At 37.2% G+C, this 16,276-nt stretch overlaps 1 protein-coding gene across 1 annotated transcript in view; it reads right to left on the reverse strand.

Annotated features, from left to right (window-relative positions):
* Positions 1 to 655: 655 nt before the first annotated feature.
* nkd1 (NKD inhibitor of WNT signaling pathway 1) overlaps positions 656 to 16,276 on the reverse strand; it is a 99,582-nt gene continuing 83,961 nt past the window's right edge. The window contains exons 6-10 of the mRNA XM_073070036.1: positions 15,655 to 15,750; positions 9,668 to 9,815; positions 7,872 to 7,956; positions 5,507 to 5,637; positions 656 to 3,728 (exon numbers count right to left, since the gene is read on the reverse strand). Coding sequence (XP_072926137.1) covers positions 3,139 to 3,728; positions 5,507 to 5,637; positions 7,872 to 7,956; positions 9,668 to 9,815; positions 15,655 to 15,750 — 1,050 coding nt within the window. The 3' untranslated portion in view covers positions 656 to 3,138. The remainder of the gene's footprint in view (positions 3,729 to 5,506; positions 5,638 to 7,871; positions 7,957 to 9,667; positions 9,816 to 15,654; positions 15,751 to 16,276) is intronic.

Here is a 16,276-nt window from a genome sequence, read left to right on the forward strand (position 1 = left end):
ATCACCTCCTCTGTTCCATATAACCACAAGTCTCTGTGTGAAAAACTTGTCCCTCATATAGGTAATTTCTGACCTCTCACATTAAAGGTCATGGTGTATTAAAATGAGCAGATCCCCAACTTTATTAACCATTAATGCACTATAACGTGAAGGGCAATTTATTTTATTACCACTTATTTTTACATATTACATTTCTGTAAACAAAATCTGAACATAACTTTAGATATTCTATTGCAACAAATAGCTGTACTTTGGAATGAAAAGCACTTTAGTATTTCATCCCAGAATATTTACATGTTGTTCTGTTTATTTTTTATGTGAAGAGATCGTTAAAGTATTTTAAATTTGCCATCTATCATTAGAATATAATAACTATACATCAAATTGTAATAATCATGGAATCTAAGCATTGAAACTCAGTTCTTATTTTTAATTGAATGACATCCCCTCCCTCCAAGTTTTCATTATTTTGATGAATAACTCAACTTTCTAAACCTGACTGTGCATGCAATGATACATGAAGTTCATAGAATATATTATCAGTGAGTGAGAATTTGCATATTTGTCAAAAACACATGGAAACAAATCAGAAACTATTAGTTCCTACAGTGAGGTACTGTGAACTTTGTAAAATAATTAGTCTCAAGGACACACATTTTTTTAAATATAATTAACTAGTTTATCTTTAATGAAAAGGGGTTTCTGTTGGCACAGTTTTACTATTAAATAAATAAAGCATTTAGTCAAAACCATCCATATATACTATACAAAATACTGGAAGATATATTCAATTAAGGATACTGCAAAAACGTGCTTTCAGAATGGAACATTATGAACTGTGTCACACAAGTAGATTTACAACTGAGTGGTACAATATGTACTCAATACAGATTTAAATTTAAATACTGTTCTTATACATGGCTGTCAGAAAACATTATACATTGGGAATGTACACAAATGTGTAAGATATATTAATGATGGAGTCATGATTGCATTAAACTTTGATAACACAGGGTTACTAATAATTAAAACACTAGGACACAAAAAGCCAATATGCTTAGCAGACATGTGATTTTTCAGTCCAATATATATTCCATAAATACAAAGTATATTTAGAAGGGAAGGACTGCTAAACAAGCAGCACTCTTAACATACCTAACAAGGTTCAACTCTGCCTAAGTCCGAATAAATGAAACAAGTTTTGTGGCTTCTAATTTCTTCATAAATCTGAAAAGAATCTGAAAAAGCATTTATAACGTTTTCTTCAAGATTGATGTTGTAAATAAAACAATACAATCTTAAACATGTTCTTCTATGGTCCATGAGCAATGATACAATTGTTCAAGGCATTTGTCTTTTATGCCTATATGTTTTCACAGATGTGAAATAAAGTCCAATTCACACAGCAATGTACCTCTTGATAACTTTGAAACTTTGGGCGAGACATACACTTCAATATGTGTTCATCGGTATACAATTGTTGTCTGAACTGTTGGCAACAAAGCCAGCCCTCCATGTTAAATAATCAATAGAAATATATCACCAACTTCCAGTAGAGAAAGTTTATTACACAACTTAAAAGCAAAGAACTTTGATTATATTAATTAATGCAATAGATTTTACAATTTGCTTCTCATTATAGTTAGATACATGACAATTTTAAATTTAAAATGCAAAACCATGAGTAAGATCAACTGAACTTTCACTGAAATAAAAGACCAAATCTGATTTTTCTCTTACATTTCCTGTCTGGTAACAACCAAAGCTTATTACTATCCTATTCCTAGACTTAAAATTATCATTTGAAATGACACATTTATTGCTGAGTGAATAGGGCTGGACACTTAATCGTTAGCAGCAGCATGTAGTGATTTAGAATTTCTTTGTAGTAGAGCTCAAAGCGCCAACCGTAGAATAACCAGGATATCTCTTTTGCTCCAGACCTCCTTCCATTTGTGCAACAGACTCATCACATCCGACTCCTGACAGAGTCCAGCATGTCACCACAGTGGGTAAGATATCTTCCCCTGATCAACTCCAATGCTATTTCAATAACTTTCAGAGACACAACTTCAAAAATCATAATGGATACACTATATTATGTCCCAGCCTTCACAAAGAAGTCTACCATCACTGACAGACAAGTGTTTCCAAAAAATATATATTCAAACCACAGTTTTAAGAGAAAATGCACCTGAGATAGAGTATATACTTGCCAACTTCTCTGAAATGTATAAAGGGTGTCCGACCTTCTGTGTAACTCAGTCACATCATACAGGGTTTACCACTATAGTTACCTAAAGCTTTTCTATTTGATGGCAGCAGACTGACAGAGTTTGTGAACGATATTGGAATTTACTGCATATGTACGCACCTCTTACACTTCGCACTTTGCGCAAAGTCAAACACATAAATTACACCACGCAGAATTTGATGGTAAACCTCTGATCTGCACCAAAGTAAACATACTGGCAGAGGAAGTTTGGAAATTACATCCACAGTACTGGCTATTCAATTCACTCAATGCAAATATACAGATAAGATAAAGTTAATCTGGGAGATACACCTTTGTTTTGGGTATTCCAAAAGCTCAGCTGAAAAACATTCAATCAATAATATTTCAGAAATCACTGAATGTAAGCAACTAGATAAACTAAGAAAAGTTGCATCAATAATGGAACCAATTTCTCAGAACACCTAACAGTGCTCTCCTTCTTCAGGCTTCCTCTCAAAAGGCTGCAACAACAAATTTGAGCCAAGAAAGAAAAATTTACAGTATAGACCTATATTAACTGAAGAGTTGGCAAGTGTGGTTAATGTGAATCTTAATACAGAAAATATATCACAGAAAGTCTGGACAACATGAAAAAGTTACATGTATTCAGAACATTAAAACCCCCCCCCCCCCCCGTGACTCAATTAATAGATTAAAGAAAATAAAATCTGAATTAAAACTAGAGGTAGCCAGCTGTTCAGAAGTCTTTTAGTTTCACCATGTCATTAGCTTTCACTGCTCATTTTATAATTAACATTAACAATACTGTATAGATCAGTGGTCACAAAATCCAGTCATAAAACTCCTCTTCAAATTGGATGCTGTGGTTTTAAGTTCCTGTCGAATACCGTGCCGTGCTCTGCTCATGTCTGGTAGAAATGATGGTAGTGGTGATGATGTTCGTGATGGTGATGGTGTTCATGTCTCTGAACAAATCGACCAACGTGCCCTTCATACAGCAGGAACGATGGCAAATCCCTCACGTGTTCCTGTTCTATCACTCTAGAAGAAGACTGGAAGGCTTTATACACTTGGTGGCTATCTTTAGACCTCTGCTTGTGTTTTTTATGGCTGTATTGATGCTGCTGACTGAGTTGCATGGGTAGACATGGAATATTTGTGCCTGTGGCCACAGGGGTAGAGGTCATTGGCATATAAGGGCTCTGCGGGGTCTTGTTCTTTCCAACCTTCCCAGCTGCTCCTGAGACCAACATATCTTTGCCCAGAGTTTTGGGAGATTTAACTAAGTGCTTGCCGATGTCCTGATTGCGTAGTCTTTGCTGTAATTCCATCATCCTGTTGTACGAAGAATGGCTAAGATGACTGTATCCTGGATCGATGGTTTGGGATCTCCTATGGTGACTGTACATGACTTCAGGTTCATGGGAGCGAGATCTGGTTTGATGAGAAATCTTCACAGGATTTTCTTTTCTAGAAGCCACAGGAGGTGACCCTGTGAGATAAACATTTGCATTAGTTTGTATCTCAAGTAAAGTTGCTATATCACTGGTATTGAACTTGAATCAACTTTGAAATGTTTTTTTTCTCTCTGTTTTGTGTGTGTGTTCTGTTTTCAGTGTTTTTTAATCTGGTTCACTCCAAACCCTCTAATGAGCATTTCTCTGAAATTCTTTTCATGGAGGTGTTCTTTGTAATTCCCAGTGCTGACAATACAGGGCACGCAATTTACAGAATATATTATTTTGTCTGATATATCCTGGCAAAATATCCAAACTGCAACAGAGATTTGCTTCCATATCTGATCTCTAAATATTCAATGTCACTAACCAACCATCTTGCCTTCTTGTATAAATATTACTATTCACGTTCCCTTTTAAAAAAAAGGGTCACATAAATTAGGAAGGTTCCAGGTTTAACACTGAGACTTTGTGGTGAAAGAGAGAGAGAAAGAGTAAAATGGAGACCTGGCTGAAGGTGGCGAGATAACATGGGCTGCAGATTTTCCAGGACTCTCTGCATTCACAGCTGTCCTAAACAGTTTATTTCAGGCCAGTCTGACCCCCTTGCACCAAAAAAGCCGCAGAGTTGGAAATGGATGCTCATTTAGTGACAGAAACCAGCCACAGAAAGATTAACGACTTTGACTGAAATGGAATAGACATTTCCCTAATCAACAACAGCTGATGAATTCTATTGGCTGACATTAAAACCTACTCTTTCAAAGAATGCATGTAACTTCGCCACCATGCAGAAGACGTAATGAAGTCTTTACCCCCAATGGCCTACCCGGAAGAAAATACCAAATATTATTCTCTATTTAATTATCATATATTAACCTTAATTTTTCGTGTGGAACTAACTTCTATCATCAAGGTTGCAGAGTTTAGGCGATATATAAATACAGTGAATTCCAGTTAATTAGGTCATTGGATAATCAGGGAAGCTGCTTATTTGGGACAACTTTTAAAGAACAAAAACTAATTGAGAAAATAGCCAGATTCCCTTAGATTATTTGGGATACCATGCTGCTTTATTGGGGTGAGTCTGTTGTCATACAGTTTCTAACTAGTGTCAGTCCCGGGCACTTGTGTCACTGTTAGAATCTACACTGTTCTTAGAACGAGTAGTTTTTATGTAGCGTTAGTTGCATGTGTTTGTGTTCAAAATGTAGTGATTTTTGTCACTGATAGTTGGCAAGAAATAAACAGTAACACAATTCAGAACAGTTTTGCTCACTGCGGTTTCAAGCATCGAGGCTTAGAGATGCCGAAAACAGTTGGGAATGAAAACTGAGATGATTTCACGACTTCAACAAGTTAGGAACTATGAAGAATTTGAAGGCATCAACAATCACTTTGAATGTTGCAATGAAAATGAAGATTTAGAGGATGCAATCGTCAAAAGCACTGTATGAAGATAGTCCAGTATCTACAGTAGGTCTGCACTGAATTTGTTTATTTACAGCCAATCAAAAAGTACATAACAGGATACACTGGAGGAATTCCTCCAACGATAACTATAAGGAACTATAATTTGTTCTGTATTTCATTTAAATCCATAATTTGTTACTCAGTTAAACAGCAGTTTGCCTTTTTTATACCTTTTTAACTATTTCCATAAAACTTCTACTAATTGGGGCAGTTGCTTATTTGGGCCAAAATGTACAATTAACCATACTCCACTGAATATAAAAATTGTAGGAGGGCAAATAAAGGGTGACAACACTACAACATGCAAAAGTAATTCAAGGGCTAGACTGTCCCAACATACCTGGTCCAAACTTTGAGGTGTAGTTTTCTATCCCTGCCAAGTCGAGATAGTGGTTTCTCCTTTCTGTGTTTTCATCAACACAGTGTTGATGGCAGCTATCCTGCTGAGGATGCTGGTCACTATTGTGACGTCTGAGAAAAAGAGGAAGTTACTTATGGATGCAAAGGATTGTATTAACCAATCAAAATGCAGTATTAGGTAAGTTCTACTTCAAACTCCAACATACCCAGTTAATCTTAGGCTCCCAGTAAACTGTGAAGAAGTAATGCTCTTTAAAACTATATAATGCTCCAGAATAATCTACCTAGAAACCTCAATGACAATACAGTCATTCTAGGCCACACCAGGAGTCTCTCTAGTTGTTGTATCTTCCAGGACCTCAGTGAACGAGAGCTGCATTCCCCATGACTGGAGAGGTGTTACCCAAGGTCCAAAAGAGCAAGTTCTTCCAGTGGCCACTCATTTTAATTCCACTTCCCATTCCCATTCCAATATGTCCATGCATGGCCTCCTCCACTGTCATGATGAGGCCACACTTAGGTTGGAGGAACTACAACTTATATTCCGTTTGGGCAGCCTCTAATCTGATGGCATGAACATTGATTTCTCAAACTTTCAGTGGCTCCCCCAACCCCCCCCTTCACCATTTCCCATCCCCTTTTCCCTCTCTCACCTATCTCCTTGCCCGTTCATCAGCTCCCTCTAGTGCTCCTCCCCCCCCCCCCCCCCATCCCTTTTCTTCCTTTCAGGGCCTTCTGTCCCTTTTACCAATCAACTTCCCAGCTCTTTACTTCACTGCCCCTCTCCCTCCAGGGTTCACGTATCACCTTGTGTTTCTCTCTCCCCTCCCCCCCCCCCCCCACCTTTTAAATCTACTTCACAGCTTTTTTTCTCCAGTCCTGCCAAAGGGTTTTGGCCTGAAACATCGACTGTACTCTTTTCCATAGATGCTGCCTGCCATGCTGAGTTCCTCCTGCATTTTGTTGGGTCTTACCCAAGACTGACGCTGTCAGCAGTGAGAGAGATGGCAATGATAGACACCCTGAGGGTAATACGTCAAGTCTTGGTTGCATTCGGATAGAATAAACTAAGTAGTAGGCCAGGGATACTGGTCAAAGGTCAGGATTGGAGTCTGGGGTGTGGGTCACTGACTTGAACCGGGTCCCCAGTGAGATGAGCAGTGGGTGAGTGGATGATGATCAGCTAAGATTTTGGGGAGATAGATAAGCGTGCAGCAAGCGTGGAGACTGGAGAGAGAGTACAAATTATTAGCTTAATGGAGGGCGGTGGTAGGGTGAGAAGAATCTTTTCAGCATAAAAGAAAATGACTGGATAAATCAGCCAGCTGTGTAGGGAGTGTTGGGACATTGGTAAAGGGAATGATGGATATAATGAAGGTGGGTGTAAAGATTAGAAGATAAAAGGTTGGAAATTGCCAGAGTGGAGACCCATGCCTACACTGTGCTTATGTACACCTAATCATGCTGGCTCTGCCCAACTACAGTTCTTCCAAGAACAACATGTGCAATCTTCTCCTTCATTATTCCAAAAGGAGCATTGTGTATGGAACAACATTAAATGTATTTTAAAAACTGGAAATCAAGATATGTATATTGATTCCAGGAATGAAAGGGTTAACATATGAAGAACACTTGATGGCTGTGGGTCTGTACTCGCTGGAATTCAGAAGGATGATGGGGGATCTCACTGAAACCTTTCAAATGTTGAAATGCCTAGACAGAGATGATGTGGAAAGGATGTTTCCCGTGGTGGGGGAGTCTAGGACAAGAGGGCACATCCTCAGGATAGAGGGGCACCTTTCAAAACAGAGATGCCGATGAACTTTTTCAGCCAAAGGGTGGTGAATTTGTGGAATTTGTTGCCATGTGCAGCTGTGGAGGCCAGGTCATTGTGTGTATTTAAGGCAGAAATTGATAGGTTCTTAACTGTACATGACATCAAAGGTTATGAGGAGAAGGCTGGGAACTGGAGTTGAGGAAGGGAGAAAAAAAAAGGATCAGCCATGATTGAATGGAGGAGCAGACTCGATGGGCCAGATGGCCTAATTCTGCTCCTATGTCTTATGGTAAACACTACCCCTACTAGGAAGTAGCCGGTTACATTTCTAAAGTAATGCAGAGAGTCCTGGATCACTCCACAATGGGAGCCTTTGCAATTATGCACCTTTACATGATCTAATTTGTAATGCTTAGATGACTTACAGTAAGATATGGAAAAGGGATCACTGAATCCTTTAATAGTTTTAAGGACAGGAAACTAAAAACAAAATTCAGTCACTTAAACACACAGGAAGAATCTAATTGGCACTTGTTTGTTTTTTTAAAGGTTCAGAACATTGGTTTACCTGAGAGGAGTGCGAGGTTTCTTCTCTGTATTCTTTGATTCCTCCACACATTTATTATCAGCTTTTTGCCATGGGCTGCTAACATCTGAGAAGGGGGGGGGGAAACTGAAGTCATTACATTTTTTTGGTGGGGGGGTGGAGTTCTGAGTTGTACAGATTCTCACAAGCAACATAATTCAAAATTAAAATTGTAAATACTGATGTTAAAATGGAATGGAGGCTCAGAGGCATGCCATAAATTTGTCCCAGTTATTTATCTACTCTGAATATTGCAATATGCCATGTAAGATCAATAAATATCATGTATAAAAATATTCCAAACTAACTCCGTTATGCCTTCAAAGGAATTTGATTTGCACAAAATGACCTCCTGTTCCAAGTCATTGCTGTTATTCATTATGTGCATTTAAACGGCTTTCCTTATGATAGATTCCAACGCATTTCCTACCAGGTTGATAGGCCTATAAATCTAGAGGTCAGGTTTCTTGCTTTTATTCCAAGAAATAGAACATAAGTGATTTTCCAATCTTAATGAGCTTCAAAAAGAAAAATCAGCCACAATTCCCTGAACTTCTCCTCTCGTTTCCTTGTGCTGTTGGATGCATTCCATCTGTGCCTGTGCATACCAAATAATCAAGGGTTCACTATGTCCACAATCTTTAAGTTTCTCTGCAAATGAAATACATTAGCCCTACTTCCAATTACTGGAAAGGGAATACCGTTAATGCCTGAAAAGAATAACACAAATCTCCTTTTCAGCACTTTTCCCTTACTTTGAGCATGATGCTGTTCTTCATTAGTACAGTATAGTATTGTGCTTGCTGCAGACAGACATAGTAAGAAACCTCCCTTATATTCCATCAGTATCCCTTGAAATTTCATAGTCAGTTTATTTAATCGTATATGTTCCAATCTCCTGCTTTGATTGATCAAATAAATCTCTTCTTTAAACAGCAATGCGGGAAATTCAAAGCAACAAACATTTAGGTTCATTCCACCCACCCAATGCACAGCCCTCCCAAGCCCCCGCCCCCCCCCCCCCCCCCCACACACACACACACACACACCCCACCCCACCCCACCCCACCCCACCCCACCCGTATGTTGCACCTCAAACCTCAGTGCAGAAACCTCAATCGTCACAAAGTTCTGACTACTAATTAAAGTAATTTTATTTTGGTTTATCAAAAAGATAGATTTTTATACCTATTATCATTTATAATTAATGAATATCAAAACATTTCGGGTGTTGGAAATTTGAAATAGACCAGAAACCATTAGAAACACCCAGTAAGGATCTACAACCTGAAATTTTAATTCTGAGTCAGCGAGATAAGAATAGTACAGCACAGAAACAGGCCCTTTGGCCCAACTCATCCATACTAACCAAGGTGCTCATCTAAACTAGTCTCATTTGCCGACATTTGGCCTATATCCCTTTAAACCCTTCCAATCTATGCACCTGTCCAAATGGCTTTTAAACGTTGTTATTGTATCTACCCCAACCACTTTCTCTGGCAGCGTATTTCATCTAAATACCACCCAATGTGTAAAGAAGTTGCTCCAAAGTTCCCTCTTAATTCCTTCCCCTTTCATCTTAAGCCAATAATATCTTGTTGGTGATTCTCCACTTGTTCGGAAAAAGTGTGCACATTTGCCCTCTCCATCTCCCTCGTGATTTAGTACAACTCTCGTCACTCTTTTCACAGATGCTGCCTGACGTTTTGAATGCTTTCAGCATTTCCGTGATTGCATCGTTTACAAATATCCTGCCTGGTATAAAGTCTTTCACTTACCAGCCTGGCATGCTTGATTGCCTTTCTTCTTCCGGTTTGCATCAGGCGTCACAGTCAGCTTCACCCGTAGTGTTTTACTGCTACTTGCAGAGTGGTTCACAGATGCATCTACTACTTCATAGATTGTATGCAGAAGACTAGTGATATCCTGAAAAAGTATTAAGCAAAAACACTTTAATATTCTTAGCAATAAGGTCGCCCAAATTACAGTATAGTAAATAATAAATTTCCAGATATTTTCTTATGCACAATAGCTTGTGTGGCTTTAAAATATATTTAAGTATTTGTTAAAACTGTTACAAGGAAGAAAAAAATGGATGATTTCATGAGTCATAGCTCAATATTTGGGACGCTATGAATGCAAATATTGTGAAACCTGACAATATAGTATGATTGGATGAAATCAATCTCCTTATTTTACATAGCAGTATTCTAACTCACTTTCAAATTGGCCACTTGGAAGGAGATTGTCAATTAAAGAAGAATCTTTTATGAGCAAGATCGCACCATGCTCATATCCTGTGCAACTCATTTCAAGGTCACAAACTGCTTCATTAAAAGCACATGCAAGCAGATATTATCACCAATAACATTTCATTAAAGTTGCAGTGCAAAATAGAATCCATTGCTGGGAAACTGCTGTGTTTGGGCTATTAATATATCAACAATGTAAATGCCATCCCACTGTAATGGATAATGGACGATAGCAGACAATCAAATCGCGCACAAAATTGTCTGGTTGACAAATGTTGCAAAATCAGAAGCCAGTTCGAAGAACAATCAAGAAAGTCATTCAAAAGCAATTTTAACATTGCAACATAGGAACTACCAAATAAATTCCTCTAGGATCAGAATTCTCTGTCATGTACTGGCACTGACTAACCCCATTCACTGTGCAACAGTCATTTGTGTGCAATATGTGAGGCTGCTTTCAACCGTGGAACCATAAACAATGAGGAAAGCTGGTGAAGGATGGGGAAAGCACAAAAGGAAAGCTGGACTAAAAACAAGAAGATAGGGAGTACAAGACTTTAGAAATTCTGGGGCAAAGATTTGATTAGATGTAACAAATATATTTTGGAAACATTACTGAAACATTTCCTTATGGTACGTTTTAAGATTTGAGATTGCAGGTCTCCCAGTTCTGGAGCCAAAATTATCTTCAAAAAAACCAAAATTTCCATTTAGCAATCTGTGATATAAGCCTCTGCCCTCAAGATCTGCAGCTAAATATTTATTGCATTGATTGATATTGAAAAGGTTGGCAGCACCAGATCTGCCACAGAATGCTTGCTGCAAGCAGGGGATGTGGCCTCTTGAACAACTCTATCACGAGTGCTATTCATTCCCATATCTGTTTTCAAATATGGTGGATTCCAGTTAATTGGGATACATCAGGACCAGTACATCTTAGCCCAATGAAGCAACTGCCCCAATTAGCCGAAGTTTCATGGAAACAGTTTAAAAAAAAGTACTAAGTAGACAAACTACCATTTAACTGTGACAAATTATGTATTTTAATGAACTACAGACCAAATTAGAACACTACCAATACTATAATACTGTAAAACAGTACGTTCCTAATAAATATCGATAGAGAAATTGATCCTGTATATGCTCCCTTGTTCTTTTGATTGACTGTATATGAACAAAATCTGCAGAGACATCTAGTGGGAATAATGGACTGCCTTCATACAATGCTTTTGATGACTGCATCCTCCAAATCTTCATTTTCATTATAAAATTCAAGATGATTGTCGATAGCTTCAAATTCCTTGCATTTCCTAATATGTTAAGAGTAGTGAAATTGTTTCAAGTTCTGGCATGTCAGCAGTTCTGGAATACTTTACAGCTTATTTCTTGACAAAATCACTGTGTTTTGAACACAACCACACAGCTGACACTATTTAAAAACTGTTGACTCTGGGTACAGTGTTAGTGTCTAACAGCTATGCAAGTGCAGGCAACTGAAGCTAGTTGGAAACTGGCAACAGTCTCCTGTCGCAATTAAGTGGCAGTGACCAAAAATAATGAAGAGAAGCCCAACTGTTTTCTTGATTAGTTTTTGTTCTCTAAGATTTATCCCAAATAAGCTGCTGTCCTGATTAACCAATGACCCAATTAACCAGAATCCACTGTACCTGCAATTAGATTTAAGTACTGCAAATATTTCACAGGCCCTGAAAAGCAAATATAAAATTGGAATGGAGTATATTTTTTAATGCAAGTAGCACCATAACCAAACTAGTGGAATAATTCTTTGATCCCCCCTACGATAATCTATATAATCCAAAAACACAAGAAAGAAATTTTTTAGTATTTCTTATCCATAAGAGCATTCTACAAATGAGATAGGGGCAAGTCTTTCCTAGCTGAAACAATTTAATACATAGTCAACGCAATATCAACTCTTGATTTATTAATGTAATAGAAATACAAACAAGACTTCCTCTGTGTTTAAGCACATTCTTCATTTACAAGCTTTTTATTTATACTACAAATTACACTGCCATCCCATACAAATCACCAGACAATTCCAGCCAACAAAAAGTTTTAAATCGCTTTAAGCGTTCTGCAATTTTTTTTCATCAAATTTATATAGTTTGTAATTTGAATTTCCATTTATTTTAACTGAGATCCCTGTGAAAATAATTAATAGCTCTCAGCTGACCAAAAACCAATCAGCTGGGCCTTTGAATGAAACACAATAATAGTGAGATTACTCTGCAATTTTCAATCCATAATGTTTGCTAATTTATTTTCTAATAAACACAAATAATGATAAAAATAGCTTTTATTGGGAGCTGACAAAGGTTAGCGTTACTAATAATTTACAAATAATCTGCTTTGATACTAATTCCTAGTGTTGACACGTGGCCTAGTGGATAAGGCATCGGTCGAGTGATCTGAAGGTCACTAGTTCAAGCCCCAGCTGAGGCAACGTGTTGTGTCCTTGAGCAAGGCACTTAACAACACATTGCTCTGCGACGACACCGGTGCCAAGCTGCATGGGTCCTAGTGCCCTTCCCTTGGACAACATCGGTGGCGTGGAGAGGGGAAGGCTTGCAGCATGGGCAACTGCCGGTCTCCCATACGACCCTTCCCCAGGCCTGCGCCCTGGAAACCTTCCAAGGCGCAAATCCGTGGTCTCACGAGATGAACGGATTCCTATACATACTAATTCCTAATTCCTCTTCCAGTAGATACATTTTGACAGCTTCATTCTTCTAACATCTGTTTAGTGTGCCATAGTGTTATGGGCAGGTAATGGAAATTCATTCTTATGGAATTCACAAATCACTACCAAAAGATCCACTCTTATTGAACTTACGTTGTAAAAAAACTGAACACAAAACGCCAAATAAAATATTTTGCCAATATTTGTCAAAGACACACATTTATAGAAAATTGCAATACACTCATTCATTATAAGGTCACAAATCTCCAATTATGTGAGGGCATAATGTATTCGTTAAAAGAAAAACTGTAATTTAAATAAATCTTTTGGATCAAACGCAACTGTAAGTGAATTGCTTAACCATAAATGGGAATGTGATGACAAATTTTAATTCTTCATACACTGTGATTTCTAGATGGATGCCTTACTGAAATAATTTCTATCAGTACAAAAGCAGAGCAAAAAAAGTTATATAGGTCTGTTTTCATGACACCTTTTAAATAAAATTTACTTTTACATATTATAGCAAATTTGAATCACAAACAGTAATTCTGCATGTAACTCACAAATAGGTTTAAACAAGTTTAAAAACCTATTCCACAAATTTGTTCAGAAATAATAAAACATTATCAATAAGTTTTTAGTAGCTCAATAGAAAATAATGGACATTAATAAGATCTTACTTATAAGATGATAGGACAAAGGGGCAGAATTAGGCCATTTGGCCAAACAAGTCTGTTCTGCCATTCAGTCATTTCTGATTAATTACATGGAAGATATTATTCTTCCATCCTAGTTGTTTAAATATGAATGAATTAATTTTGCCATCTCCTATGTAGAGCTCATGGTTCCAGTCCGAGTTAGGCACGCTAAGAGCTACAGCTTCTCTATAGGGTCAGAGGAAAGCTACTAAGAGCTCCCTCTGCTTCCCTCTGGTCTCACATATTTAAGAGAAGCTGCGCTAAAAGAACCAGGTAAAACAAAATCTGCACATCCAGAGTCTTCCTCTTCCAGAGATAAGTAGCTACATACAACATAGATTGATAGTGACTGACTGTCCTGTCTCATTAGATTTGGCCCGGGTCATTATAATACAGTGGACTCAATGACTACAGTGAAATATGAAATCTTTTATTATTTTACATAGTTAATCTATTTCCAAGCATTATAAATCTATGATCATCTGGGATATTTTTTATTGGGTTTTTTATGACCTGGAAAAGGTAAGCTTGGGTGAGGTCTCCCAAGTCTTCACCTCTCCCAGGGTGAAGTACAGGATGCTGTACTTTTTTACAGCATCCTGAGGGAATGTTCTTGTGGAAAGGCTGAGCAGCTGGGAAGGGTCTGGGAGGGAGAACTGGGAGTAGAAATTACAGCTGAAACATGGGAAGACACCTGTGATGATGCAAAGAAAATTTCAGTTTGTAATAGAACTAGAGCATTGCAACTCAAAATTCTGCATAGAGCCCATCTGTCTCCAGATCGTCTCTCGAAACTTAAGACGTGGTTTCTCCAATGTGCTCTAAGTTCTAAGTTCTAAATACTGGAAATTCACCCACTGTTTTTGGACTTGTCCTAAACTTCAAGCATACTGGAGTGATATTTTGGATGAAATAGAAAAGATTCTGAAGATGGAGCCAGTGTCTTTTCTCTTAGGCTTACCCAGCAGTCGTATTATTAATGTACATCAGGAGAAACTTTTTAACCTCCTGACTTTTTGTGCAAGAAAGAACATTTTACTTTGTTGGATATCCAATAAGGCCTCTGGACTTTTTGGTTGGCATAAATTAATCATGGAATACATTCCTTTGGACTTTTTAAACATGTATGGTACACTCAAAAACAAATAGATTTTATAAAACATGGCAACCTTTTCTGCATTATGTAGATGTAAACCTGTCCAATATGGGCTTTTGTATAGGATGTTGGGGTGATGTCTATATTTTGATGGACGTGTTCTGATAGCTGATATCTGTGAGGGGAAGAAATGTAAATGTATCTGGAAATTGAAATTTTTGTTATGCTGAGCAAGATATATATATATAGATATAGATATAGATATATATATAGATATATAGATATATAAAACAAAGGTAAGCTTGGTGGTATTTCTGCTCCATTTCACTGGAAATATTGTTATGGTGATAATTACTTCTTACCTAAATATCAACACATGCAGTTCTACCAGAACTTTTCAAGTGAAATAAATATGTGTAAACATAGGTAAACAGAAGTTTTCCTCCCTCATGAAGCAACATGATTTAGCTGCAACAGCACAAAAGGAGGAAAATGTGGATTTTCAAAATTAATTCCCCGAATAGTGTACAGAAATTTAAAATTCAGTATCTATTAGGAACTGTATATTAGTATACACTTAGCAGTCATATAAACCCCTAGATTATCAAGAAATTACCAAGTTGTAGATGAATAAATCATTCTCCAATGTTCATAAATGTTAAACAAAGGAGGATATCTACTAAGTACTGTCTGAACCAAATCCTCCTGTGAACATCAGCAGACTCTGTGCACAGAATTCACAATGATCTGTTACAGCTATAAACCAATAACTACCTATCCCGAACGAGACAAGTCTCTGTGTGAGTACTTAGTAATTCAAACAACCATTCATTGCAGTGATCTGCTCATGATGCATTTCATAGCTGTCAAAAGTCTCAATCATATTGAAGTATGCTACTTTACAATTCGTATTCAATTGAAACAGACATGTTTTAAGACAAACAATTATTTAAATATATCTTTTTGAGAATGTAACAAAATATAAAGCCGATGTATCATTTGGTTAGATTACCTCACGGGTGACTTTCCCATTATTATCGAAGTCATACAGAGTGAATGTCCACTCTTGCCTGTTGTCATCTTCTACGGATACATCACATTCCAACTCCTGTAAAATGCAATGTAAGGGCTACTTGAAACTTTCTTTCAGCACAAAGTCTTGACACATTCTGCACTGCAATAGTCACCAAATTGGAAACTTTGAGAGAAGATATTATCCTACAATTCACCTTAATCAATGCCAAATAGATAACTTTAAAGTTGATACAATCTCATACAAATAAATCGCAATAATATCAAAAATAATTATTCACATTCACCAATGTATGCATTGATTCCTGATTACTGCATATCTATGAAATGAAAGGTATATGGTTAATTCAATTAAAAAATTTGTATCACATACTCAGCAATTTTATATAAGTAATGCAAATATCAAAATGAAACATGTTATTTCATACAGTGTGCTAAATTGCTAGAAATTCACATGTAATATGGTAGTGTTTTCACATTCAAATAGTGATACTCTCCATTTCCAAAAGTGACTAAAGTGGAATGAAATTTGACATATGCTATAAACTTCTACCCTCAATTCACTGTATTTTTGCTGGAATTATACAATGTACAAATTAACA

Source organism: Hemitrygon akajei, chromosome 17, assembly GCF_048418815.1.
Source record: "Hemitrygon akajei chromosome 17, sHemAka1.3, whole genome shotgun sequence".
NCBI lineage: Eukaryota > Metazoa > Chordata > Chondrichthyes > Myliobatiformes > Dasyatidae > Hemitrygon > Hemitrygon akajei.